At 44.0% G+C, this 25,853-nt stretch overlaps 1 protein-coding gene across 1 annotated transcript; it reads right to left on the reverse strand.

Moving 5' to 3' along the window:
* PCCB (propionyl-CoA carboxylase subunit beta) lies at positions 1-25,034 on the reverse strand. Its single transcript, XM_010716572.3, has 14 exons — positions 24,895-25,034; positions 22,686-22,754; positions 20,871-20,927; positions 17,996-18,109; positions 14,837-14,947; positions 13,578-13,686; positions 12,602-12,722; positions 9,066-9,147; positions 7,154-7,277; positions 5,839-5,946; positions 2,882-2,982; positions 1,516-1,614; positions 1,242-1,335; positions 1-259 (listed from the first exon to the last, which is right to left on the reverse strand). The coding sequence occupies exons 1-14, from the start codon at positions 24,946-24,948 to the stop codon at positions 138-140; spliced, it is 1,365 nt and encodes a 454-aa protein (XP_010714874.3). The 5' UTR covers positions 24,949-25,034; the 3' UTR covers positions 1-137.
* Positions 25,035-25,853: the final 819 nt, after the last annotated feature.

Consider the following 25,853-nt stretch of genomic DNA (forward strand, 5'->3'; position numbering starts at 1 on the left):
TTGAATGAGGTATGTACTATGATTTATTGACAAGCACTAGCAAAATCAAAATGAAATACTTCTATGGCAGAGTAGACTGCCACGTGACAGAAAGGACTTGCATTCAGGCACTGCCAGGGCTGGGTTCCTCCCCACACTCACAGTGGGATGTTAGCATGTTTCTTCCAGGGGTTGGTCTGGCTTTTACTTGCCAGCACGTCGAGGTCATGGCAGATGCGCATGCGGGTGGTTGAAGGCTGGATGATATCATCAACAAACCCTGTAAAAACAAACCACACAAACAGCTTCCCTCAACCTTTTGTATCTCAGCTGTGATTTAAATTCACAAACCTAAAATAACTCTTGGGATCGACTGTTCATAAGTTACAAATTAACTTAAGAATTTAAACTAGCCTGAAGAGAAAATAGTCCTGTGTCAAATGTTAAAACAAGAAACTTTTTTTTCCCAAAAAAAGTTAGCCAACCAAAAAAGATAATTTATGGAGTGGGCTTTACTCACTGAATGCTTCCCCTGTTACTGCAAAGTCTTAGAGATATCATTTCTACTACTGATTAGTTTGACTTAAAGTTAGAAGAATCCCTTAACTTTGCACGTTCACAAGTCTTTTTTTTCCTGGCCCTAACAGCAGTAACAGCAAACCAAAGGGAGTGATGCTGTACACACTAGCTGTAGTGATGAGCTTGACTAAGTCTTCCCAGCTGTGGGGCACTATTAAGAGGATTGAAATGAAACACAAAGCTTATTAATTGGGTAAAGCAGCATAAACTGGAAAGATGCAGAGCTGACTACAGAGCCTACAGAACTGCCTTCCAGAGCACAGGTAATGCTTCAAAGCTAGAGGTAAAAGTCCTTTTATAAGAAGAGCAGAAAAATTCACACCAAGGAGCTCTGGGAAAAAACACTGAACTGAACCAGACCGTTTCTCAAGGCCACCAGTCAGCATCTAGAACCATCAAGTAGATTGCCTAAGCACTTATAATTTTAATTAACAGTATGAGTTTTGAGATGCTTCTCAAAACTGAAAGTATGCCTTCTTTCCACTGCAGTCCCCACACTGTTCCAGTCTCTTCCCATCCAAAGCCATTCAGATGGGCAGTTTAGTTTTCTGGTCTAGATTGAGACTTTTCTGGACACAAATTTCTTGGCTAAATGACTTACAGCAAAATGTGTACTAAATGCGTACTAACTACAAGCAATAGCAAACTCAAAACAAGGGACACAACACACGTGATAACAGTACCTCTCATAGCTGCCGGAAAGGGGTTTGCAAATTTATCCACATATTCTGCCTCTGCATCTGTCTCTTTTCCTCTGAAAATGATCTGCACAGCACCCTGGGAAGATAAAGCCCACAGATGTTCAACCCATACAGGGCACAGATGCCTTCTTTACCACCTCCCCAGACTGCATGGGCATTGGGCAAATTGCTTCGGCAAAATCATCACCAGTCTTCCTCTCACTACTGAGCAGCGATGGCTGCTGCACACTGCGTGAGTCAGCCTGCAGTTATTTACCTTTGCCCCCATCACTGCCACCTCTGCAGTTGGCCAGGCATAGTTTGCATCTCCTCTTAAGTGCTTTGAGCTCATCACATCATAGGCGCCGCCATAAGCCTGGAACAAACCCCAGATTGGTTAGTGTGAGTGACCTCACCACAGCAACAATTTACTTTCCTCTTGCAACTTCTACTGTTCCAACAACAAGCAAGTGAAGCTACATTTTTACCTGTAAGAGTGCACACACCTTACTCAACACGCTAGTATCAGACACTGAGTCTATGCAAACACACATTCAAGACATTCCCACTCATAAAAACAATGAAGAATTGTAAAAACTTGCCTGCAGCCACCTCCTAAGGCTAAGCTTCACAAACTTGAAACCACATAAAAGCAGGAAGGGAGCTGTTGGAATATAAAACCTTCCTGAAGGCAGAAAAGAGGAGTCTGTGCCTGTCTGCAGCACCAGGCCTCACCCTGCACGTGTATTCAAATAAACTAGCGTGCTTCTGGGAGCTCCTGGCCAGGGGATGCAGCACTCAGATTCTGCAGTGCTCCACTCTGGACCTGGAAGTAGTCCAGGCAGCAATGGTAAACAAATACTGCAGAACTGCAGAGCAAGGCACAGCCAAGTGTTTCAGGGCACTACTTAAAGTGACAGCAAGGATGCAAGTTTGGGAAGAAGAGAATGGCAATATTCAGTCATGGCAAAGGAAGAGAAACCTGAGCAGCTCTTTCAGTTTCACTGCTGTCAAATGCCTATCACAAATGAAAGAAACAACCACCAAACAACAGCACCAAACAGAACAAGAGGGACAGACCAGGAAAGGAGAAAGCAGAGAGATGTTTAGCTAAGCTTTTTAGGAACTTAGAGAAGCATGGTGTCATGTACCTTACAGAAAAAGAGAAAAGGAAACTGAGGAGGGTACAGGAAAAGTACATGGAAGAAGGAAAAGCACAGAAGCATCAAACCTGCAAAGCAAACAGAAAAGAGGCACAATCAGCACTGCTTCTGGAACTGGAGTCTGAAGTTGCAAGAACAGAGGAGATGACAAAGATTGCCTCTTGCAGAGGGATGACACAGACAGATGACAGAGAACAAATATTTGACTGAAGGCTTTCTAGGGAGAAAGCAAAGAGCAGAAACATGGATTCGGAGGAGCACAGAGACAAAAGGGAACTGTGAAAATATTTTGAGAACAGAAGAAGTGATCACTTGTAAATTGGCACGAAGAGGTGTTACCAAACAGGACAAATTGAGGTGTCACCACTACAGAAGGCAAAGTGGGGGCAGACATAAGAAGCTCCACATAACCAGAACTGCTATTGGTGAAAACAGGAACTTACTTTATAAAATAACACCACAGAATTAATACCAACTTACTTTTCTGGTGATTACAGTAATTTTAGGCACAGTTGCTTCTGCAAAAGCAAACAGTAGTTTTGCACCATGACGTATGATCCCTCCGTACTCCTGAGCTGTACCTGCAAATGGCAGAAGTCGTATCTGTCACTCTGGGAAGTTCACAAAAACTTCACGTGCAATTAGGTGTCTTCATCTTGTCATTACCAGGAGCACACTACAAACAACCAGAGCCCTGTTAATAGCAGGAGCAGGTAACAGCCCAGGTGATGTTCTCCACTAGATGCTGAGCAACTGAATGAAAAATCCCTTGCCAAAAGCAGCACGAAGTCTGAGCGTAAGGTCACAGAAATGCAATGCTCACCAGATGGTTTCTTCATAGGAACAGAATAATATTCCATAGTTTTCAGTACTCCAAATCTGATTAGCAGAGAAACATACAACCCACATTCACTTCCAGAAAGCAGCTCTCTTCCAAAACCCTTTCTTCTAGAGAGTAAGGAAAGGCAGCTTGGCTACCACACACCAAAGACCCACGCCTCCTTCAAGCAAGCCCAAGACCACAGCCCTTAAAGGACAGAGCATGGAGTCTCCTAAAAGGAATCTCACAGCCAGTAATTCTGGAGACTGACAGCACACAGCAAATAGGAACACAAGTCATCTGCTTTAGAGGATGTTCTACAAAGTTCTGCCCCAGACACAGGCCTAGGATCATAACTTCTCTAAAGATCCTATCAGAATATTCAGCAGCTGCAAATCTCTGTTGAGGTCCAGCTCTAGCAAATCGTTACCTTAAAAAATAAAAATCTAAGCACTAACAGCCCCAGCTGTGGCAGCTAGTTGAGGGAACATGATCTGAGGAACCGACAAAAGTAACTCTGGAAATGCCTTTTACAGAATCTAAGAAACCAAAGACAAGCTTTGCATACATAGAAAGGAAGACAGCTGATTCATCACCAAAAGACTAACAGCCAGAAGATGCGTGGCACTGCTCTGCCTTCTGTACCCACACACCTGCACAGGAGGGCTCTGCCTCAGTGCTCCTACTTGTCTGCCACAATGGGAAAGCACGTGTATTGGATGAGACATGTTTCAAGGACCAGCACTTGGAAATGGCAACCACGTGCACATTATTTCTAGCAATCCTGCATTTCAGGCCACTGTGCATGTAACTCTGCAGTTACTGTCTGACAGTTCATCTATCTTACAAAAAAATTATTTTTAAAGTTAAAATTTGTTTTTTGTGAGATTTTTTAAAATTTGGTAGCTTGATTTCAAGTGTAATTTGATTGCCCAATACTGCATGCCTACCCTCACAAATGTCCCTTCTTAACTGCAATTTCACTTTGGATTCCTATATTTCCCTGCAGACCGTCGGACACACCAAGCCTGCAGGCACTCCCCAGCAGCAGACATCAGAACAATCAGGTCTCATTGCAGGAAGGAGCCTGAACACAGCTGAGATCCTCAGCCTACACCCAGGAGGTGGCAAGCACAGATCCTGCAATCCAGGCAGTACTTCACTCACTCTTAAAGCAGAGCAGGCAGTCACTGCGAGTGCTTCGAATACAACCTCAGTCCAGCTGTTATTGGAACCATTTACATTGTGAAATTAATATGAACTCTGGACATCAAATTGCTCCCAAATTTGTTCTGTGTTTTTATCCTTAATTGCTATCTGCACACACTGCCTGAACCGTTTTGTACACCTCTTACCCTACTGAACACAGAAGTAGTGACCACCACACTCAGAATACATTACTTCAATTGATATTTCTAATGGCAGTGTATTCATCTTTCCAAACTCTGTGAAATATAACAGTTCATAATCAGTGTAAAGTCTCAGGTCTTATTTCTTCAGCTCTATTTTTATGTCTTCCCTTTATCTGCTTCTAAGACAACATTCTATTACACCACAGTAAGTGGTGTAATATTTCAGTTAATATTTCTAGCACAGTTAATATTTCTAACAATTAGTGCCACACAAATAGCTTTGTTCTTGGATTGTATCTGTCCACATTGCAGCCCCTGAAGTTCTAAGGAGAACCAAGCTGCTTTGTGATCCAAACAAGAGGAGAGTGCAGCAACAACAGGAGAGAAAGGAAAGTGGTCAAGAAGGAATAGAAGGTTCTCTTAACACCTCTATTGCCTCGCTGATAAAACACATTACATGTATAGTAAAGCAAGAAACAGAACATTGACAGCAGCATTCTGATGTTTTGATGTCTAGTAGAGGCCCTGAGGGAAGCCTTAACAGTTTTTATACTAGTGTTAACCTCATATTCCATTGTATTGGAGACTTTCTATTCCTCACATAGGCTGTTTTCTAGTTTTCATTTTAACATTAACTGCTCATGTAACTAATGCTGAGGAAAGTCTAATCTCAAACCCTTTAACTCATGGATGTTCTGATCTGAGCAATGCTTGGAGCATGAAAGAACCTGAGCTTTCAAAGCGGAGTCTCATCATAGTAAAGGAGAACAAAGTGACTTCCATGTCATTTATGACAAGGATTTCTCCAGAGAACACGGTGTGAGCCCTGGACAGGCCTCAGTCACCCACTGTGCAATTGAGCTGCAATCCCAAACAGCAGGGCACACAGCTTTTGGGGGCTGATGGTTTCCTACCTACACCCAGCCCTGGCCAGCTACACTCACCCCAGTGCTTCCAGCCTGACCTCAGCACCGCTGTGCTGCGAGTTGGCCTCTCCTCAGCAAAGCCCTGCAGCTCTGTCAGAGCACACAGAAACGACAGCACTGCCTTATTTAGGCACTCATTTTTCTGGAACATAATTTGCATATTTCAATATCTTATTGTGATGACTGCTGTACTTTCTGAGTAACATTTTAAAGTCTGGCATATTTAAGCTTTGGTACAGTAAACAGCTCTTCTTACAGAGTTGTAAGATTGGTTTTAGCACCACCACCCCCTGCTGCTTCCCCACCCACAGCCAATAGGAACACAAGGACACAGCATACCTGGCAAAAACCCAGGAACGTCCACAAAAGTAATGAGAGGGATGTTGAATGCATCACAGAAGCGAACAAAGCGGGCTCCCTTGACAGAAGAATTTATATCTAAGCACCCTGGAGATGAGAAAACAGTAAGGTGTGAATGACGTGCTATAGGCAGTAATTCAAGGCAGCATCAAAGCCATGCTGTAGTTAAGCTGTACTGTCTTCTCAAAAGGAAAACAAAACAAAAAATCCTGTCTGCAGTAACATGGAGATCATCATCAAGGTTTGCTGTCTGAGCACTAAGCTGACCACCAGCTGCAGTCACCTGGCACCCCTTCATCCTTCTGAAACACTGCAGGCAATTTCCACCTCTTCCCGCAGTGACTGCTGTGCACAGACAGCTCCTATGCCAGAAAGTCAGTTTAAATCACACCCTTGTAAATTAAATTGTTTTTCTGTGATTTTCTCTTTAATTATTTTTCCCCAGTCAGTCATATTGGAACAATGGAGTTCCCCATTAAAAAACAAAGGCACTAATGCATTGTAAAGGATTAGCATTTTGGGGAATAGTTGCAAAGTATTTCTGTTCTGTGTCACTGCCAGTTAGAATCACACGTGCTGTTATATCAAACCCATACAAGATGCACATAAGGACACCTCAAATATTAACTATCTTCAAACTGAGAATACCATCTGAGGACTAAAATAATACCAAAACCCACTGACTGTCGGGTACTGGGGTAGCCAAGGCACTGGCTGGTCAGCATTCAGTCTCCTCAGAAGTTATCCAGCTGTTAAGGAGAGAAATCAAAATCCCTTCTGCAGTTCAAAAAAGGTGATCTAAGCTAGAGATATTTGTCTCTTCACGTCTGAATTGTGTGAGCTCCACACACTTGTCTGCATGTCTGAATGCTTCTCATTTTACAGAAGAGCTGCACTACAGAACAGATTGGGGCATTCTAATGCTGTAGAAGCAAGCGTGCAGGCTCCAGACTCTGCTTAATCAGTCAGTCTCAGCCGCTGCCAGACCACTGGTGGCCTCTTGTGCTAGATACAGCAGCCCTTCAGTTACCCAAGAGCAAGACCATCACGTTGATAAAGAAATTAACCTTTTTTTCAGGTCTTCTTGCAACAATGCAACAGGCAAGTCACACAGCTGCACAACAGTGAGATTTCAAACAAAACAGGCATTAGGAAAGCAGCATGAAGCAGTGGCAGGCCACACAAACCATCCACAGCTCATCCGGCAGCCAACCAGCCTTACAAAGAGGGCAACAAGGAAACAAAACCAAACCAGGAGGCGGCAGCACATCAGAAGCACGCAGCTGTCCCCAACCTGATGCTACTTTGGGTTGGTTGCCCACGATGCCGACTGTCCTCCCGTTCATCCTGGCAAAGCCCACAACGATGTTTCTGGCGTAGGATGGCATGATCTCAAAGAATTCCCTTTCGTCAACAATCTGTACGGAGGACAGGTTGGCAGAGCCCTTAGAATGATGCCTTCATGTGTATTTATATACACACACAGCTGTTAGTATGAGAAACGTTAGCAGAACTTGTAGAATAAAATAAAAAAAGAAGAAATCTTTTTGTCTTTACAGGAAGTAATCGGCACTGCGTTTACTCTCAGAATGGCCAATTAAGCACCCCAGCAGATAAAATCATCTTTGTGGCATTTCCTCTGCAGTAAACCTGTTCTAACTTACCACAGAAATCCCAATCAGATGCTAACCATTTTTACCCTCAGCACACCACTGACAGACTGCACTTTAAGAGACAGCTTCCAAGAACAGAAGGCAAATCACACTCCTTGGAACCTGGGGACTTTTCATTATCTGTTTAATTCATACTTTGCTTCTTTGCAAATCCAGAGCATTTCCTTCCGAGGGCCAAATGTATCATGCTCTGCTGTGGATGACGACCTCTGTGCTGACCAGCAGTGTTGTTTGTGCACAACAGAAGGGGAAGCAGTGCTCTGCGCAGCAGGAGAACACTGTGCCAAAAAGATCTCACTGCAAACACAAACCCTTGCAGCTGCACTTCCCTGAGCTGGAAGCCCCCATGCGTGCTCTGCAAAGTGACATCCACCAGTACAGAAAGCAGCATCAATATTCAAGTTCAAAGAAGATGATCATTCCAGATGGAGCAGTAGCGACACCTACACATGGCTGCATTTCTGCTCCTCTCCTGCTGTGTTCTGCCCTTAATGCCTTCTTTGCAGCTCTTGATGGCAACTTCTCCTACACACACCACAGCCTGCCTGTCCCTTCCGATGCGTGAAAAGTTTCAATTATTTATTATTTAAGCAGTTTTATTTCCTTACTTAATACTTCTCAGGGTCTGTGGGTGTGGGTTTTTTTCCTAATTCACTTCCAAATTTTTAAACCTCACTTTCTGACACAGAACAGAGAGTAGGGACATTGAGAAGAGAAGAACCTGCAGGTTAAAAACCCATTCTGAGCTTTTCTTAACCCACCAAAATGGATCTGAATGCAGCCAGTTGCACACTGAAAAGCATTGGCTGAATGCATGCGTGTGGGGAGAGACAGTCAGATAAAACAGCAGAAGGGAAAAGTCTGGAAGGATGCCATGAGCTCAGCTGAGCTCCCCCAGCCACCATTTGTATTCACTGCCTACGAGGCTGCTCTTCCCAGGTCTGTCATCTACCACAGGATCCTGGGCCAACCTGGGAACCTGAACATTCAGAACAGGGACCCCCAGGTGCTCTGCAGGGCTGTAACAGTTACACATACCAGAACTGGGTTTTGTTTGATTTTTTGGATTTGTTTCTGGTTGTTTTTTTTTGTTTGTTTGTTTGTTTTTTTACAACCCTGTTCTCTGCACAGCTGTTTTCAATGTATTAAGTCATTAAAACTGACAAAAAATGAATTAGGCAAAGCTAGGCAAGAGAATTCCCAACAATGCCTATGCTGCTTTAGTAAAATTCCATTAGATTTATACAGCAGTACTCTCATCTGTACAGCTGTGCATGCTGTTTGATTGATACTGAAAACAAGCACTGAGACCCTTTTCCCCCACAAACATCTCACTTCTGCCATTGCTGCTGTCCCTTCATGCATGACTGCTAAACAGGGGAAAAAACAGTAACCTCCAAAGACTGAAAAACAGATCTGAAATGGCACCATATTGGTTTCCTTCCCTCATTAACAACTGAGGGAACATGTCCCTTACACATGGGACATGATACGTTCACATTCTTCTCAGCAAGGCTCAGACTGCAGACTTACGGAGCGTATGATATCCAGCATATCGTAGGCTTTGGTGGATTCCATAGGGACAATTGTGTCCAGCTCAGGAACCAAACGGTCACTGCAGAAAACAAATCCAAGCAATAACACTTAACAGATCAGATGAACACCAAGACCTAAAGCTCAGGCAAACAATGCCAATGCCATCTCGCTGAAACATCATGGGAACTGCTACTCAAACGTGGGGAAAAAGCAGTCCTCTTTGCAGCAGACAGTTATGCTTTGGGCCACTGAGGGCTCACGCATGGGTTACCTGTTGCTCTGAGCTCCTCCTGGAGGAGGAAAGCCTGATCCATCTCTTGATGGTGGAGACATCTCTTTTAGAGATGTATTTTTGTCTACAAAATCATTGCTGGAAACACTGCTCCTCCTCTGGCAGGAGGGGCCCACAGCACAGGGGACTGCTCCTCTGCTGGAGCACAGCTCAGCGATGGGGAAATTATTTGGTAGTGCTAAGCACAGTGCAGAAGCACAACAGTCCACCACTGCAGTGCTTACAGATACACACAGTGACCTCTCCAGTGGCAGAGCAAGGCTTCTTGTCATTCCTCTCACATTTACAACTCCGATGCTGCCTCCGCCCACACTGTATGCTTGTGATCTGAATCAATCACTGGGAACCTCTCCGTACTTCCATACTTCTCACCCCTACCAAACAGGTAGAGACTGTGGGAGGGCAGAACATCCATTCACAGCTTCTTCAGTTTAAGCACTGGGTTTCAAGTATCTCTGGGTATCTCATCATCCCCGCACTTCAAGAGCTTGACGTTTAACACCCTGTTAGCAGCTCTGTCAGTTACCCATCTCCAATAGTTTCATTAACGACTTACATGTGCTGGCATTCATGGGGTCTTTGGACTCATTCACAGTCCCAAGGTGGGGGGGCTGCATGTATATCAGCTGCTGTGAGTCACAGCTGTACTTTTCTATGTTTTAACAATGCCATGGTTTAGTACCTTTAAAACAGTACAGCATAAGACTCTAGCAGTTCAATTTAAAACTGGAAACACGGTCTGCAGTTTGTCAATCTCAGGCAAAGAGTAGGAGCATCAGCCCCACTCCTGTGTCTGCACTCACCTGCAGTGGACCAAACAGACACATCTCCTGCTGAGAGCCACAACAGCACCTCCACTGTATTCCCACAATTAAGAGATTTGCATGCAAATATATTCAAACGATATAATTAAGTCTTAATCTGATGAGCACAATCAATGTTAAGTTACAATGGATTCAGAAACTTTTACTTTCCCAGAAAGTAACTATGAATATGCTTTAAAATCTTCCTGTTACCTCCAGATTGTATTCTGAGATATCCCAAAGGATAAGGAAAATGGAGAAATGAAAGTATTGCTCCCATAAATTCACAGAGCTATAAGGCAGAGATGGAAATCATAACGGCATTAAAATGAACAACCACTGGCAAACAAAGACATTACCCAGGAAATCTCAGGGAAAAAAAATCTCTAACTGTCAGAGATAAAGGACATCTGGAGCTTGCCAGTGGAGTCCCAGGACTCACGAGGCTGAGAGACCTCATTTATGTTTGAAATCCCATTTATCTGAGAAGATTTGTTGCTCATCATCAAGGCAGTCATCTGAAGCCTGCGACAGCCCGAGAAACTCACCCAGGTCAACAGTGGTTTCTGTTAAATGCAAAATGGCCCTGTGTGAGGTTCCCAGGCTCCTCCTGGACGCGTGCACATTCCTCAGGCTTCAGAGGAAACATAACTTGTTTACAGACAAAAAATAAATCACATCCCACAAATGGGATGTACCAGACACTCCTCAAAGGCAGAGGACAATCACCATAGGAACTTTCTAATTTTTTAGGGAATTCAAAACAAAAGAAACAACTGTAACCAACAGGGGTTTCAGCTGCCAAACCTGATGTCATCAGCACCACAAAGAACCTATCTGCAGGGGGGAAGAAACCAACATGGTTGGAGTTAGCAATGAAGATGAAAGGATGTAATGTTTCGTTTACATCATTAGAGGCAATTTCTCCTGGCATGAAAATGGTCCAGTGAGAAAGAAATGGGAGGAGTGGGCTGTGACTGCCAACCCATCAGTTCAAGGCAGCATGTGCAGATGAAGCATCACCAATATTAAGTATTAGGAGCACACAATTTGATCAATATTGGAGATATCACTATATACACACAGGTAAATTTATCTTCACACGTAGAAAAACAACTAAATTGAAGTTCTTAACACCAATTATTGAGCACTTATTATACTGTGATCCTCTACTACTGTATCTGACACTGCATAAAACAGAACTAATCAGTCTCCCATACATTAGCAGCCATGGGATAACTGACAGCTTTTCCCAGATAAATAAACTGCCCAATGTAAGATACACTGATTACAAAACAGACAGTTGTTTCCATAAATGAAATTAAAATACCAGACTATTTCAGTACAATATGCTGAATGCTTAGAAAGAAACTATTGCCCACCTCAGCAATAGTGCTCCATGTTCACCCAGCAATACTGGATTTGTCACTAAAAGAAAGTCTCCCAGCTTCACAATTGTACGAGATGAACATGGCAGGAAATGTTAGGACCAGTAACTAATCGACTTGTCTGACCATCCTCTTCACAGCAGTTAGCACACTTATTTCTCTTAACAGAGAACAATGTATTTCATTTACCACAGCAGTGATTTCCAACATTGATACGAAAAAACTGCTTGAAAGATGTTACAAGACAGAGTATACAAGACAGAGACATTACGAGACAGAGGCATAAAGAAAGGATAAGGATAACCTTCCCAATGCCCACGTTAAAATTTTCAAGGGTGCAAGAAAGCACAAGATATAAATCATATGCATCTACAAAATGGAAAGGATGAACAAAGATAGGAGCAGATGTCATAGAGGAGAGGATGGAGACCTTTTAGGGGATGTGCACAGGAAGGGCTGAGCTAAGGCTGCAGTCAGATCTTTGGTTAAACAGCTTTTATTCCACTGACATTCTGTCTGTCCTGCTGCTAGCAAGGCTGCCTACTGAACCAGTGCTGTGCTGACTCCCAGGCTGTCCCTTCATCTCTTGGCATATTTTGCCATTTTTCTGTTTTCCAGTCTTGAAGTGATGAGTCCTTCCTTTGTTGTCAGCTACACAACAGACCTTCCAGACAGCTGCCTAATGCCTCCTGTACCTCATCATCCCATCCCAGCCTCTACATTTGGTGACCAAAGCCTACCCAATAGTGACAGAGCAGGGCAGGATCTCCCCACTGCACCTTACTGTGCTGTCTTCTGCCTCACTGTGTCTGTCTGAAGAGCTGTGAACTGGACAGAGATTATTTCCCCCATATCCTGTACACAGCACAAATTTAATTTTCATAAAGTAATGTTAACAGTGAGGACATACGTTATGCACACACACATCTGAACACTTTCCACGTTCCCACAGTGTAACACAATTATCAGAACACATTTATGTCCGTTGAGCCAGAGAAGCCATGAAATGCAGTGGTCAGAAAGCAGAGAGCTCAGCCAGCCTCCTCTCACCTGGGATCGTGGCACTCACAGACTGGAGCCGGGTCACGGTTGCTAAGAGGTAAATAATTAAAGAACTCTCGGAGGTTAAGTAAGGCATCTATGTCGTTCTCAAAGGCCCTGTGTGCCACTCCTGGAAAGAAGCAGTTTTGAAATTACTTTGCAGTGTTTCGTTTTCAAGTATACATCCATAAAGACAAGGGAAAACTTTAAACTTAAGCAATTAACAATCAGGAATTTTAAGCAATCAGATCTGACCAGTTAAAAATACCTAGAAAATGTGTGGCTGTATCAATCTTTTTCCAGAAGAGCTCTGGATTGTTGATTCTGTATTTAAAACAGTGTAAACTGGTTTATCAGCTGTCATAGATCGAGCTGGATCCCAGCCTTGTGCAATGCAACCCAGAGCTCAAGCTTTTCCCTGTGTTCTCTCACAAGGGCTGGATCTGAGGCAGGGGTGCACACACACGTCGCTTTGGTTCACATCAGTCCAGTTCACACTGTTTGAAATCCCACAGCCAATTGGAGCCTCGAGATCAAGGAGACACTAAGTCTCCCCAGAGGAAAAGAAAATAAAAAAAATACTAGGCCAAATGGAAAGGACGTTCCTAGGACAAGAACAAGGGATTGCTAAGAATCCTTCAACCCATTTCTGGGGGAAAACCACACAAAAACCACCATCCCAAACCTTCCTTGTGAGCTCTGCTCTCCTACAGCCTTTCCACTTGTATAATCATTTGTGGATTTGCTGCTTTCTCCTCAAAATCCCAGAACTCTGCCACACTCCCACTTTTCCTACTTCGTCTTCCACCACTAAGAGGGATTGGTACGAGCCCTGCACACAGCAAGATCCTGTGCTCAGCAGTTTCATCCCTTCTCCTCAGGTGACAGCCATGCCCACAAGAATCAGTATGAGGTTCACAGCAGCTCCAACAGCCACTTCTGTTAAAGAAAATCAGAGCATGAAATAAAACTTCCCAGCTCTCACCAGACACAGCCGTGTGCGTCTTCGCTCCCCCGAGCTGCTCCTGTGTGACATCTTCATTGGTAACAGACTTAACTACATCTGGGCCAGTGATGAACAGATAGGACGTATCCTAGGGGAGAGAATAAAGCAAACCAGCGTGTAAATGCCACAACCAAGCTGCAGAAGCAGCAAAGGAAAGCTGCTGTCCTGAGAGACTTTCCTCAAAATAAGAGAACTGTTCAAGATTGGAAAAAACTTCCTAAAAAAAATCCCTGATACATTATACTGAAATCCACAGAAAATGCAGTTACCTACAGGTTTCTTTGGAAATTTATTCTTGACTTCCCACGAAGAATAAACTGAATTCAATTTCATTTAACCCAGTCTCAACCCAGAGGTGTATTTTGCAGTTTCTGCACATCTTTTATTTTCCATTTCTGTACCAAACTCTATAGACATTAATAGCTTATACAGAAAAGTAACCTGAGACAAATATCATGAGGTAAAGACAACAGTGCAGCTATTTCTTAGGAAAAGGAAAGACCCATAAATGCTAAGAGACCCAAAGGAAGATGGATGGAAGGACTTTTTTTGCTGAGTACCCATAGAACTTAGAACAACTGGAACACAGAATGACTCTACAATTCTAAATTTAAAGTGAGTAGGAAAGAGTAATTCTGGATCTACCAGTTCAAGTATTAGCATGAAGTGCAAAAAAAAAGTGTGAAGGGGTGAAATGTTTGTTCCATCCCACCAACATACACTGATTTCAGATGTTAAAAAACTCAGTAACAAAAATCTTTCTGAAGCTCCTCACAGACATGACCAACTCTTTTTCTACAAACCACCTGACACAGCCTCTTTCAACATGTCCTGTCTGTGCCTTGAGCAGTAACCACCACAACCCACCTGCAGTCCATACCTGCCAGCAGCACAACCAACCACCAGCAGTTTGCAGTTTGAAAATATATTAAGCACTTCTGTATTAAAGCTTCAGAACTACTTTATTTAGAACTACAGCTTAAACAAAAGTGCTTTTTAACAAAAGATTAATCATATCTTCATCTATCCAACGTGCAAAACAGTGGCACAGGACTAATTCAGTGCTGCCATCCATGACATTAACAGTTGGTAATATCACAGTGGTGTTAATGATATTCCTGCAGCAGTTTCCAGGCCTTTAGTGAAGCAGGAGCCCATCTCCAAACAAACCCTGACATTGGGTCTGATTTGACCGACTCCATTTACCAGCAGCTAGGCAGGATCTGCTCCACCCTTACCTTCACCATGAATGTGAAGTCAGTTAAAGCAGGAGAATACACAGCTCCACCAGCACAGGGCCCCATGATGAGTGAGATCTGAGGCACCAGCCCAGAACACAGAACATTTCTCTGCAACAGAAAACACAAAGACATGCAGTTTTAATGACAGAAGTAAATTAAGTGCGTGCACTTCCCAAAACTGAACTGCCACCACATTCACCTGCCTTAATTAGAGAGAAGGAGACATCACACCTCATACTGAGAACAAACCCACTGCACGATGCTGAAAGGAAGTGTCTAAGCAAGGAATTCACTTGTCACATCTTCCAAGTGGCAACGAATTTGATTTCTCTGTGCATCGCTACCAGCCTGCTCTGAAGTAAAAAGATCCACAGGGATCAGAAACAGCATACAGCAGTGGTCAGCAGCAACACCAGGAATGCTGCATCTATGTAAACCAAAGATGAGTGATTTGAGCATTAACTGGAGCTCAGCAATACACTTAAAGCATCAGTGAACCTATCATTTCTGCGCCTCACAATTCTCTGAAGTATTGAAACTTATTAGAAATGGAGGCTCACGCAAGGCATTTCCAAACAAGACTGCCAGCTTCTGATGGCTACACATGGAGATCACACCCTGTTTTAGGCCCCAGTACAAGCCTGACAAACTGGGACATAATGGAAGATGCCCCCACGATAGTCATGGGACTCAAGCAGTCAGCAGGCAGTAAGAGGCCATGGGAATGGGGACTGCTGAGCACAGAGAAGAGAAGCCAGAGGGAGAGCTTGCTGCTACCTTTATGTCCTATATATCCTTTATATACCTATATATCTTTATTGATGACCTAGATGAAGGGATTGAGTGCACCCTCAGTAAGTTTGCAGATTTTGCAGATGACACCAAGTTAAGAGGTGGTGTTGATCTGCCTGAGGGCAGGGAGGCCCTTCAGAAGGATGTAGGTAAGCTGGATCATTGGGATGAGATGAATGTGATGAGGTTCAACAAGGCCAAATGTTGGGTCCTGCACTTTGGCCACAGTAATTCCAAGCAGCGCTGTGGGCTTGGGGACGAGTGGCTGGATGAGCGTGAAGAGGTAAGAGTCCTGGGGGTGCTGGTTGATGCTCGACTGAACATGAGCTGACAGTGTGCCCAGGTGGCTGAGAGGGCCAACGGCATCCTGGCCTGCATTAGAAATGGTGTGGCCAGCAGGAGCAGGGAGGTGATCATCCCCTGTACTCAGCTCTGGTGAGGCCACACCTCAAGTACTGTGTTCAGTTTTGGGCCCCTCACTCAGGAAAAACATTGAGGCCCTGGAGCGTGTCCAGAGAAGGGCAACGAAACTGGTGAGGGGTCTGGAGCACAAATCCTATGAGGAGAGGCTGAGGGAGCTGGGATTGTTCAGTCTGGAGAAGAGGAGGCTCAGGGGAGACCTCATTGCACTCTGCAACTTCCTGAAGGGAGGTTGGGGTGAGGAGGGGTTTGGCCTCTTCTCCCTGGCAACAAACAGAACCTGGGGAAACGGCCGCAAGCTGTACCAGAGGAGGTTTAGGTTGGACATGAGGAAGAACTTTTTCTCTCAGGGAGTGGTCAGGCACTGGAATGGCTGCCCAGGGAGGTGGTGGAGTTGCCGTCCCTGGCAGTGTTTAAGAGGCACCTGGATGAGGAGCTGCGAGATCTGGCGTAGTGCTTGTGGGAGCAGTGATAATGTGAGGATGGTTGGACTAGATGATCTTATAGGTCGTTTCCAACCTTGTGATTCTATGATACCTGCAGATGTGCTGAGGGACTCCTGTGGAAAAGCACAATACTCTCCTGGGAAATGCACAAGAAGAGGATGAGAACCAAGTGGTACAAATCACAGCAAGAGATAACCGAAAAAACGTCACCATGAGAATAGTTCAGCAAGGCTGCCAAGTGTCTGTCCCTAGAGACATTCATAACATGGCTAGATGAGATGAAGCAACCTGGTTTGTTGTTAAAAATCAGCCCTGGTTTGGGCAGAACATTGGTCTGTACACCACCAGATGACTCTCTGGACTGGAATTATTCTGTAATTCTATTCTAAATCAGCAAAGCTGATAGTTGATCATGGCCTGCCATTTATTAAGGCAACAGAAAAACAAAATAGCACAAGGTTTGAAAAAGAAAAAACTGAAAGCAGGCTGAACTTTGTCCTTTGGGTTAACGGCACAAACGTCAGATGGCATTGCAGTGACTCAAGCAGCTGCCAGTATGTTAAAAACCACCAACCAAAAAGCCAGAAATGCACACAAACTAAAGCAAAAGAAAACTGTCAGTAAGACATCTTGGAATCTTTCTGTCATTTGTTTTCAAAATAGCTCTAAGAGGTGTTTATGATTACTACTTTTCCTATCATTTATAATAAGTGGTATTTCTCATTTCTACAGAAAGTACAAACCATCCTTTAAAACCATGCATTTTGGTAGGCATATCAAATAATGTCATTTTAGGGAAAAAAAGATCAATAGTGTATGTAAAAGAAAAATCTTGCTTTAGTCACAAAAATGCTGTATAACATAAAACTTCCACCAGTCCAATCAGTTCTGCACGTCCTCAAGTGCTAACATCAACAAGTTCCACTGTATTCAGAACTGTTCTTTGCACAGAAACCTCTTACTTGCATTTTTTTTTCCCTCCCCTCATCGACCACCTTGACAGAACACCTGGTGCTTCTGCTGCACATTCTCAAGTTACTTTCAAGCACAGGTTGGTGGGTTTACTTAAAGTCCCTTTTTCTGCTGCAGAAAAGTTTCACCATTTATCAGCCCTACAGAAAGCAAGCTTGCTCTGTGAAATTCTTAACAGGTCTGTATTTCTGAGCAGCCACAGAGACAGCTAGTGGTGGATCACAGCCATCAGTCACCTAACAAAACACTCCAAAGCACAGCATGCCCACTTGTTTATGCATTTGTCTGAGACATTTTGAAAGAAGTTACATCCCAACACACACAAGCTGTAACTCAGTGTGAATCAAAGTTATTCACTAAAATAACTAAAAATATTTATAGTTTTTTTTCTAATTAAGTAAATTGCTTAATTTTCTATTCTTCTGACAAAGCCCACGCTGTAGTGCAGCTCCTACAGAGCTTTTCATCAGATCACAGTGTTGGCCAACATTCAGCACTACCCGTGCTCAAGCAGCAGGCTACTCACCAAGAAGATGTCTGCATAGCCAGCCAGCGACTCCACCCCTTCCTGAATGCGGGCTCCTCCCGAGTCATTGAGCCCAATGACAGGTGCTCCAACCATGGCAGCCTGATCCATGACCTGGAGATGAACACAGACACTTGGTTACCTACTTACAACACCAGGGCAGCCCTTCCCTATCAAACTGTACATCCTCCAGGAAGAAAATCATGTGACAGACTTTGAGCTGCTTACATAGCACTTCGCATCTCGTTTGCTTGCATTAATTACAATCCTTAACACCTTACTGACATACTGCATTTTGAGTCTGTAGCAATTGGAGAGATCAAAATATGATGGGAAAGATATTACAACAAAGGTGTGATGGCAGGAGGAGCAGCAAAATAAAAAGGTGCCATAAAGGAAGGGCAGAAGATTGCTCACCTGTATCAGAAGAGTCCAGGTTTGCAGGGAAAGCTCCACAAGGAGGGATCTCCAACCAGAGACCCTTCCCCAGTGGCAGTCAGCCCTTAAATGAGGTCTAAGAGAGGTGCAGCCAGGCTCCACCCCTTCCAGTCACACAGCTGAGTTTCCTTCACCTGTGCTCTCAGGGCTGACCAGTCCTTCCCCAGGTGTTCAATCAGTGGTTCAGGCCTGGACTCAACAGTTCCCATACAGCCTCACTCAGACTGGAGGCTAAAAGGCACACATTTAACCCCTCTCGTGTCCTTTATCTGCCTTACCAGCTGTGCAGCTCCATACCCACGCTGTACCACCAAACCCTTTGCTACAGTGCCACAAGCAGAGGAGTTTGGCATTTTCCTAACATTACAGCACTGGTAAATAGTAATAAGATCTGCTTTGGTTCTTCAGTCATTTTCCTGTAGAACTGCACGTGGTCTGTCAGTCTCTAGTTTGATGTTTTTTCCTGCCCTTGCAATCATTTTTACCCAATCATATCCAGTCTTTAACTTTTTAAGATTTCTAAATCTTCAGCCCTGCCTTTCAAAGTGCTTACAGCATCAACAGCAGAAAGCAGGGTTTTATTGCCTGGAAAAACAGAAAGGACGTCACGACATTCATATCAACATACCCTAGCAGTACCAAAATTGCAGCCTGAACACGGATTGCTGATAACTGTCTCTGTGTAGCTCTCAGCTGGCATCACTCCTATTTGCAGTCACTGCATGTAAAATAGGGATCCTTCAAACTTTGTGCCTGGATGTTCATTTAACAGTTGGATCACCACTGTGGCAGACATGGAGAATGATTCTGCAATCAAATACAGTCCAGCATTTTAAAAGCATCTGTATGGGCTGCAAGCAGAGGCTCCATGAGCAGCCTTGTTTGCTTACAGGGATGTTACGCACGGCGTGATCAAATGTCTTATTAGAAACCAGTTGACATTTATTGCCTTCCCAGGAAGCCTGTTATCCTACCAGGTCAGTGAAACAAGTTTACTGACACAGTTTGCTATTTCCCAAGGACATATATATGCATTCATTTTTTACTTCCATGATTTTTCCAGATACTGAAATTCTACATATTTAGTACATATTTAGACTACTCGTATGTGAGACTTTTTTTTTGCCATACCAGTACATACAGCTCTTCTGCAAAAGGAGTATGTCGCCTGTAGCCCAGCCCTACCTACCCTGCAAATGCCAAATACCTGAGCTCCAGGAAAAGATGTGCAGAACAATGACAGCCAAAGGCAGAAGTCCTGTTGAGGGGCAGCAACTTCACTTCATTTTACATGCCTCAAGCAATTCATAGGTTCTGCAGCAGCCAAGACTGTCTCCCAGAACAGATTTCTGCTTCCCAGAACTCAGCTCAATAAGAACTAAAAGAAGTGAGACAGATACCTCACCATGCAGCTCTCCACTGCCAAGCTGCAGCCTCACAGACTGAGCAACTGATGCACACAGAGCCTTCAAACTTCAATGTCTACCACTGGTGCTGATGGCAAACACAGTATCAGTTAGGAAGGACTCGTGTCTTCCAGTTCTGCCACCGCTCCCTGCTGTTTCAGAAGTAACAGGTCACAAACAAACCAGCAGAAGGCATCCCAGTACCATCACGTTACTCCCACCACAAAGAAACATTTCAGAGCTCTGATGTAAAAGGGTAATACAAACACCTTTGCTGATACCAAGAGCTGGTAAAGCCAAGTAGTTATTACTCAGCCCAAAGTCTTTGTGTCTTCTACTTTTAGATCTCCTCACTGCATAGGAGGTTATGCCAAAAAATAGTTATTTCCAGCAGAAGAAAAGGCCTTGAGCTCCATACACCTTGTTTCCAATCCCATAGCAAAAAAAAATCTAGAAGTTTTCATCAGCCCATGCCACTGAATACTCATGCATGAAACAGCTGCTGCCCTCCACACCCCTGGGATTCCAACATCAGCTTTTTCAGTGAGACAGGAGAGCAAATGAGGACCAACAGCCACACGTGCCTGATAATAGCAGCTTGGTATCAAGGTGACCTCTACATTGTTGTCTGTCTTCAGATTGTTTACTTGTTACATTTCTTTTAATAAACACTACATTTCCACATAACAGAATTTCCAAGTCATTCCATATTTCCCCCACAGACGATGGCTAGTTAATCCATGCTCATATTTGTATGTCTCTCTGGTTTTTTGCACACAACAGAAAAATCAACTTAAAGTGGACGTTACTTACAACAGCTTGAAGAGCTCCCAGAGGACACCCCTCTGCTCAGCTGTGCTCCCACCCCTTACCAAACTATAAGGACACAGGCATTCTGAGACTGCCAGCAACATCCGACCACAGCCCACTAAAGTCACTACAAAGCATTTCCTCCAAAATTATTAGCACAACAGATCGGAAAAAGAAAACTGGCAATTTTTTTGTTGCTGTTTTCTATTGTGAAATATTACCTTGCAGATCTTCTGGGCGTGAGCTCCAGACAAACTGCCTCCAAATACAGTAAAATCCTGGAAACAAAACAAATTCTGAGATTATGGAAAGAATCTTTTCAATAACAAGCAGCCAAACGAATCCCAATAACCGACCTTGATGAAAAACGTGTCAAGTAAACAGTATAATCCTGCACTGCTCTACATTTAGCATATTGCTCCAAGGCAACATGACTCTGTACAGCAGCCTGCAGATCAATCGTGGTCAATCCAACCTTGTTTACAAGTAAAAATATCTTTTATGCATTTGCCAGTAGATTCTACGTTCAAATCACAAATTCACTGTGTCTCATTTGCTTTTATTATTCTTCAAACACTCTTCTTCTACAAATACATGTTACTCTTTCAGAGATGTTATCAATACTGGAGTAAGCCTGAGAAATGTCACTGTAAGTAGAGTCCTACTGCAAAGGGTGGCAGTAGGATAAAGCTGCCAACAGGCAGAAATCACAAATGAAAACACGCCACTGTTCTATACTCATGAGTTATGCTCCAAGAGTTTATTATTCTTTTATGGGTGCTGCAGCAACAATGCCAGCCAAAATAGACAGTTGGTGCTACCTCTGGGACTGTGCTGTGAGATTGTGAAAGAGCAAGAAGGAGCCCTGGGGCTGATCCAGAAGGGAAGAGGGATGGTGATACCTGGCACCCAGGGTTAACTTCTGGTCAGCTTCACTGATGTATTCCCTCTAAGTTTTACTCTCAAAGAAACTCTAAAAACTCAGCTGGCAGAAAACATCACGACTAGTAGCTGAAGCAAAAAGGAAGTAACACCTCAAGTGGCAGCTGAATTTGGAGATGCATAAGGTCTTTTTAAAAAATATTTTTTAAAAACAACACATGATGAAGGGACACATTGAAACCCTTATAAGAACTGCCCTCTACCTTGTGTTATTTGAACAAAGAAACTGTTCGGCTCCTCTTCAAGCCCACACAACAAGAGTGCCCTCCCCTGGAAGAACGACATACCCAAGACAAAACAGGCACAGTGTATGCCTCAGTGCGAGCAAGATGGCAACAACCACTCTGGCCGTGGAAGCAACTTGAACAAAGGCTTTTGGTAGCCCAGCACAGAAAGGCAGATATCAGCAACTTAGAAGAAAGCTCTTCTTCCACTGTGTTAAGACTCTTCCAAGATAAATTCCACCTATGGTGTTTCCTCTAAAATACTTTTAATATAAAACATGCAATTTATCTATTTATATACTATCAGTCTCTTTGATTAACCAGATCACTGAAACCTGAAGAACAGTTCAGGGTTTCTCAGGTGCCCTTAACCACGAATTCAACCCAATGCAATTCCAGTTGGTATCTCCAGCAGGCAGCACCAGACCTGCACCTTCCAAGTGGAAAGGTGGTTCCCAGGGCTCACAAAGCACTCTACTGACATTTGCAGGACTGCCCATGGCTGCAGGAGTCCAATCACAACACCTCCAACTGCAGGCACAGCCAGAGCTCTCACTACTTGCAACACACTGCGCTCAGAGATATCTCCATCCCCAAATAAGGTACCAAATAAGTGCTGCATTCATCACTTACTTCATCTCAACCTTACCTACAACTGCAACTCTCACCAAAAAAATGGTCTGGGAAAGATCTCTTTTGCCTCTTCTTGTCTCAAAGTGCACTGCTTCCTCCCACAGGATGCTGTGTTTATCTTATGCTTAATGGCAGGTGGTAAACAGGTACGTTACTACATGGCCACAGTGAAATACAGCGTATTTATTTCAAAGGATAAGTTCATGCTGTTTACAGAAACAAAAAACAGAAACATACCTGACTGAAAACATAAGCCAGTCTCCCATTAATCCGTCCACGGCCAGTCACCACACTGTCTCCAGGGTACTGCAATAGAAAAAAAAAAAAAAATCAAAAATAATTATAGATATTTATATCTCAAAATACAACAACCTCCATTAAGAAGCACTGAGAACAAGGTTAAGGTAAAGACTAAGTGTGGAAGGACTGGTCTTTATTTTTGCAGTGGAGGCTCCATAAAGACTTGCTTCAGCTCTGGAAAAGAACACTGCAGGTAACATCACATAAAAGTTACATATGAATCTGAAGATTTATGAGTTTTGCACTTTCCCCTCAAATTTCAGCATGTCTAGAGTTAAGGCAAATCATGTCCTTAGAGACAGGATGTATGTTTTATTAGAATCAGATGTTTTTAAAAGAATGGGCACCATATATAAATCTTTCTTGAGAAAGGTCATAAAATACAGAATCCAAAACACTTCAGCTTGACCTGTTCCATTTTTTACCCTGTAAGTAAGGGAGAAGATGAAAGAGGAGATACAGCATGTGAATCCTGAAGTTTCCCCACTGATGTTGTCTCACTTTTAAGTATATGGATGTTTTTCAAAACAGCAGAGGAACTGCATTGCCATAAAGGAATTCCAAGCATCTCAATGCTTTTTGCTGCCTAGGAGGAAAAAAAAAAATTAAAAAAACCTCTGCTCTAAGACCCATTTATACCCAAGGCAATCTGTTTGCACATATTTTGGGGACTTTTCTCAAGCTGCGCAGACAGCACTGCCACCACCTCCTGACATGCAGAAAAGCATTAAACACCTCTCCAGCTCCAGCCATCATACTGCAAAGATGGCTCCTAACAGCCCATACAGTGTTCTGGATGAAGTACAGGTTTTACCATACCTTTGGAAACTTCCAGGTACCCAGAGCAATTCAATGCTAAACTAATATTCCAGCTCACTGCCCACCAATTAGGTCATCAGCTGTGAGGCTGCACTCTGTAAACACAATCTGCAGCTCACTGAAAGGTGAATTCTGAAGGACAAGGCAAAAATTAACCCAGCTGTCACTCTCAGGATTTCACTGCTCCCTTCATCTTCAGAGACAGTGCTTTGTTAACAGCACTGTGGGGTGCAGCATTGTGAACTACCATGAAAAGCAACACAGGAGTTAATTCAGTTTGCTGGGGGAACAAAGTAAGAAATTACCCATAGAAGAAAAGATGTTTCCTCCCACACTCAGCGAGCGCCACCCTTCCAGCACTGAGTCCTGTCAGCAACCTGGCCACAGGAAATGAAAAGAAGCCCTTCTGAGGGTGGAAGCCTACCAAGCCCTCCCTCACCACGGCACGCAGCCTGGCAATGGAAGGACTGCAAAACGATCAGCTAGTTTAATAACTGTGGAATCTGAAACTGCAGTCACTGCACTCAGCACGTGGCTGTGATACACCTGTCACAGTTTCCTACACATTCCAAATCAGAGTAACCTACAGGAAGGTTCACCTTCAATAGGCTAATCTGCAGTAACCACCTACGCAGCCCAGCACGTTCATCAGTCACTTCTGCAGGACACAGCAACAAAATACTCTTTGCAGGTAGTAATTTATCACCAGGCATCAATGTCACTGTGAGAGACTTCAGGGAGCCACAGATTTTTCCTCTACATAACACACCTCATGTACCTTGTTGGTTTAGGATATATGGCCACATATCAAAAACAGCATAAGTGAGGCAGATTGCAGCTTCCCAGCAAACCAGCACAACTGCTTGAACATGCAGACACGTCACGTTTTCAGGCCCTAAAGGATTTAATGACTGCAGTTTGGCAAGCGTATGCACAGATCTGACTTATTTCAGCCTATAGCTCTAAGATATCTGTAGAGAGGCAGAAGGATCCACATTTGTATAATATACATTTTAAATGCAAATACAGATGTATCTATACACGTAAAATGGATTTGCATTGCATGTATCTCTGACTTGACAGACGAACATAAGACAGCAGTACTTGAAACAAACAGGTAATGTCCTAAAAAAAAAAATCAAATTTAAATGATGTAAAAATAAACCTCATGAGCTGTTACATGGAAATTACAAGCAACAAAAGGAAATTCACAAACACTTTCCAAACCCAAAACAAACTGTGTGCAAACAGAAGAACTTATCTTCAATCACATGGCTGGCTACACAGCAGAGGACAAAGAAACAAGAGTTACGTGAAATAAAAATACCTTATTCTTACTGGAGTCCATCCCAAAGTCAGAACATCTGTGTTCCACAAACATGTCATATTCATCAAAGCTGTCGGGGTCCAGCAGCAGAAGAATCCGCTCTCTTGCTGTCAGCTTCCCCTGAAACGGAGCACACTGCAGTTAGCGCAGCCATTGGGCAGCCCTGGCCCTGCCAGACACCACTGGGTGCAGTTTAATGAAACGTTCCCTCACCAGATCTTCCGTTTGCCCCACTGATTGCACACCCCCAAAGCCGGGAGTATAGCCAGTGATGAAACTCCTCAAGAGCAAACACAACGCAAGGAGACTCTGAAAAGGCTGACTATTGGAGCTGCACTCCATCAAGATAAGAGGAGACAGCCTCAGCCTTTTTAACAAGATGTAATGGCATTTCAGCTATTTTTGCCTACACATTTGAATGCTGCTATGCTAATAAGGCCTTTGGTTCTATTCTTGAAAGCGGAGCCCTCGCACAGCCAAACCAGCCCGTAAGAGCAGTGCAGGGCATTCTGTGAGATCTGAGCGTGGCCAGGGAAAGGGAAAGGCCGCACACAGCCTGCAGGGAACTTCTGGCAGGCTCTGCTGGGACCAACGCGGCACCACAGCAGGACGGCCGAGAGCGGAGCACACGGGCAGCTCTCCATGCCCTTCCTCGGCAACGACGATGCCAAGTAACCGGTGATGACAAAATAGCTCATTTCGGAGCTCGGCCTTACACACAGGTTTCTCTGAAGGCCAGGTCAGCGCCTGCCGGCAGCGCAGGGATCTCACACAGGCGCGGGCTGCCCTTTTTCTGGGGCTGCGCCTCAACGCGGCGTTACACGCGGCTGAGGCTCCGCGCGGAACCGACGGCTGCCAAAGTTCTCAGAGACAGGGGAACGCAGGGCAACGTAAGCGGTGCTCGAGGCCCCCAGGTGAGCACAAAACGCTCGAGGCGGCACTCCGCCGGGGGGCGCGAA

This window comes from Meleagris gallopavo, chromosome 11 (assembly GCF_000146605.3).
Source record: "Meleagris gallopavo isolate NT-WF06-2002-E0010 breed Aviagen turkey brand Nicholas breeding stock chromosome 11, Turkey_5.1, whole genome shotgun sequence".
NCBI lineage: Eukaryota > Metazoa > Chordata > Aves > Galliformes > Phasianidae > Meleagris > Meleagris gallopavo.

Coding starts and splice junctions, on each gene's coding strand:
- PCCB (XM_010716572.3), bottom strand. CDS start 24,948: ATGTTTGTGGAACACAGATGTTCTGACTTTGGGATGGACTCCAGTAAG. Junction 18,110..20,870: donor ACGCCCAGAAGATCTGCAAG/GTAATATTTCAC, acceptor GTTCATCTCCAG/GTCATGGATCAGGCTGCCAT. Junction 7,278..9,065: donor TGCTGGATATCATACGCTCC/GTAAGTCTGCAG, acceptor TCCTCCGTACAG/ATTGTTGACGAAAGGGAATT.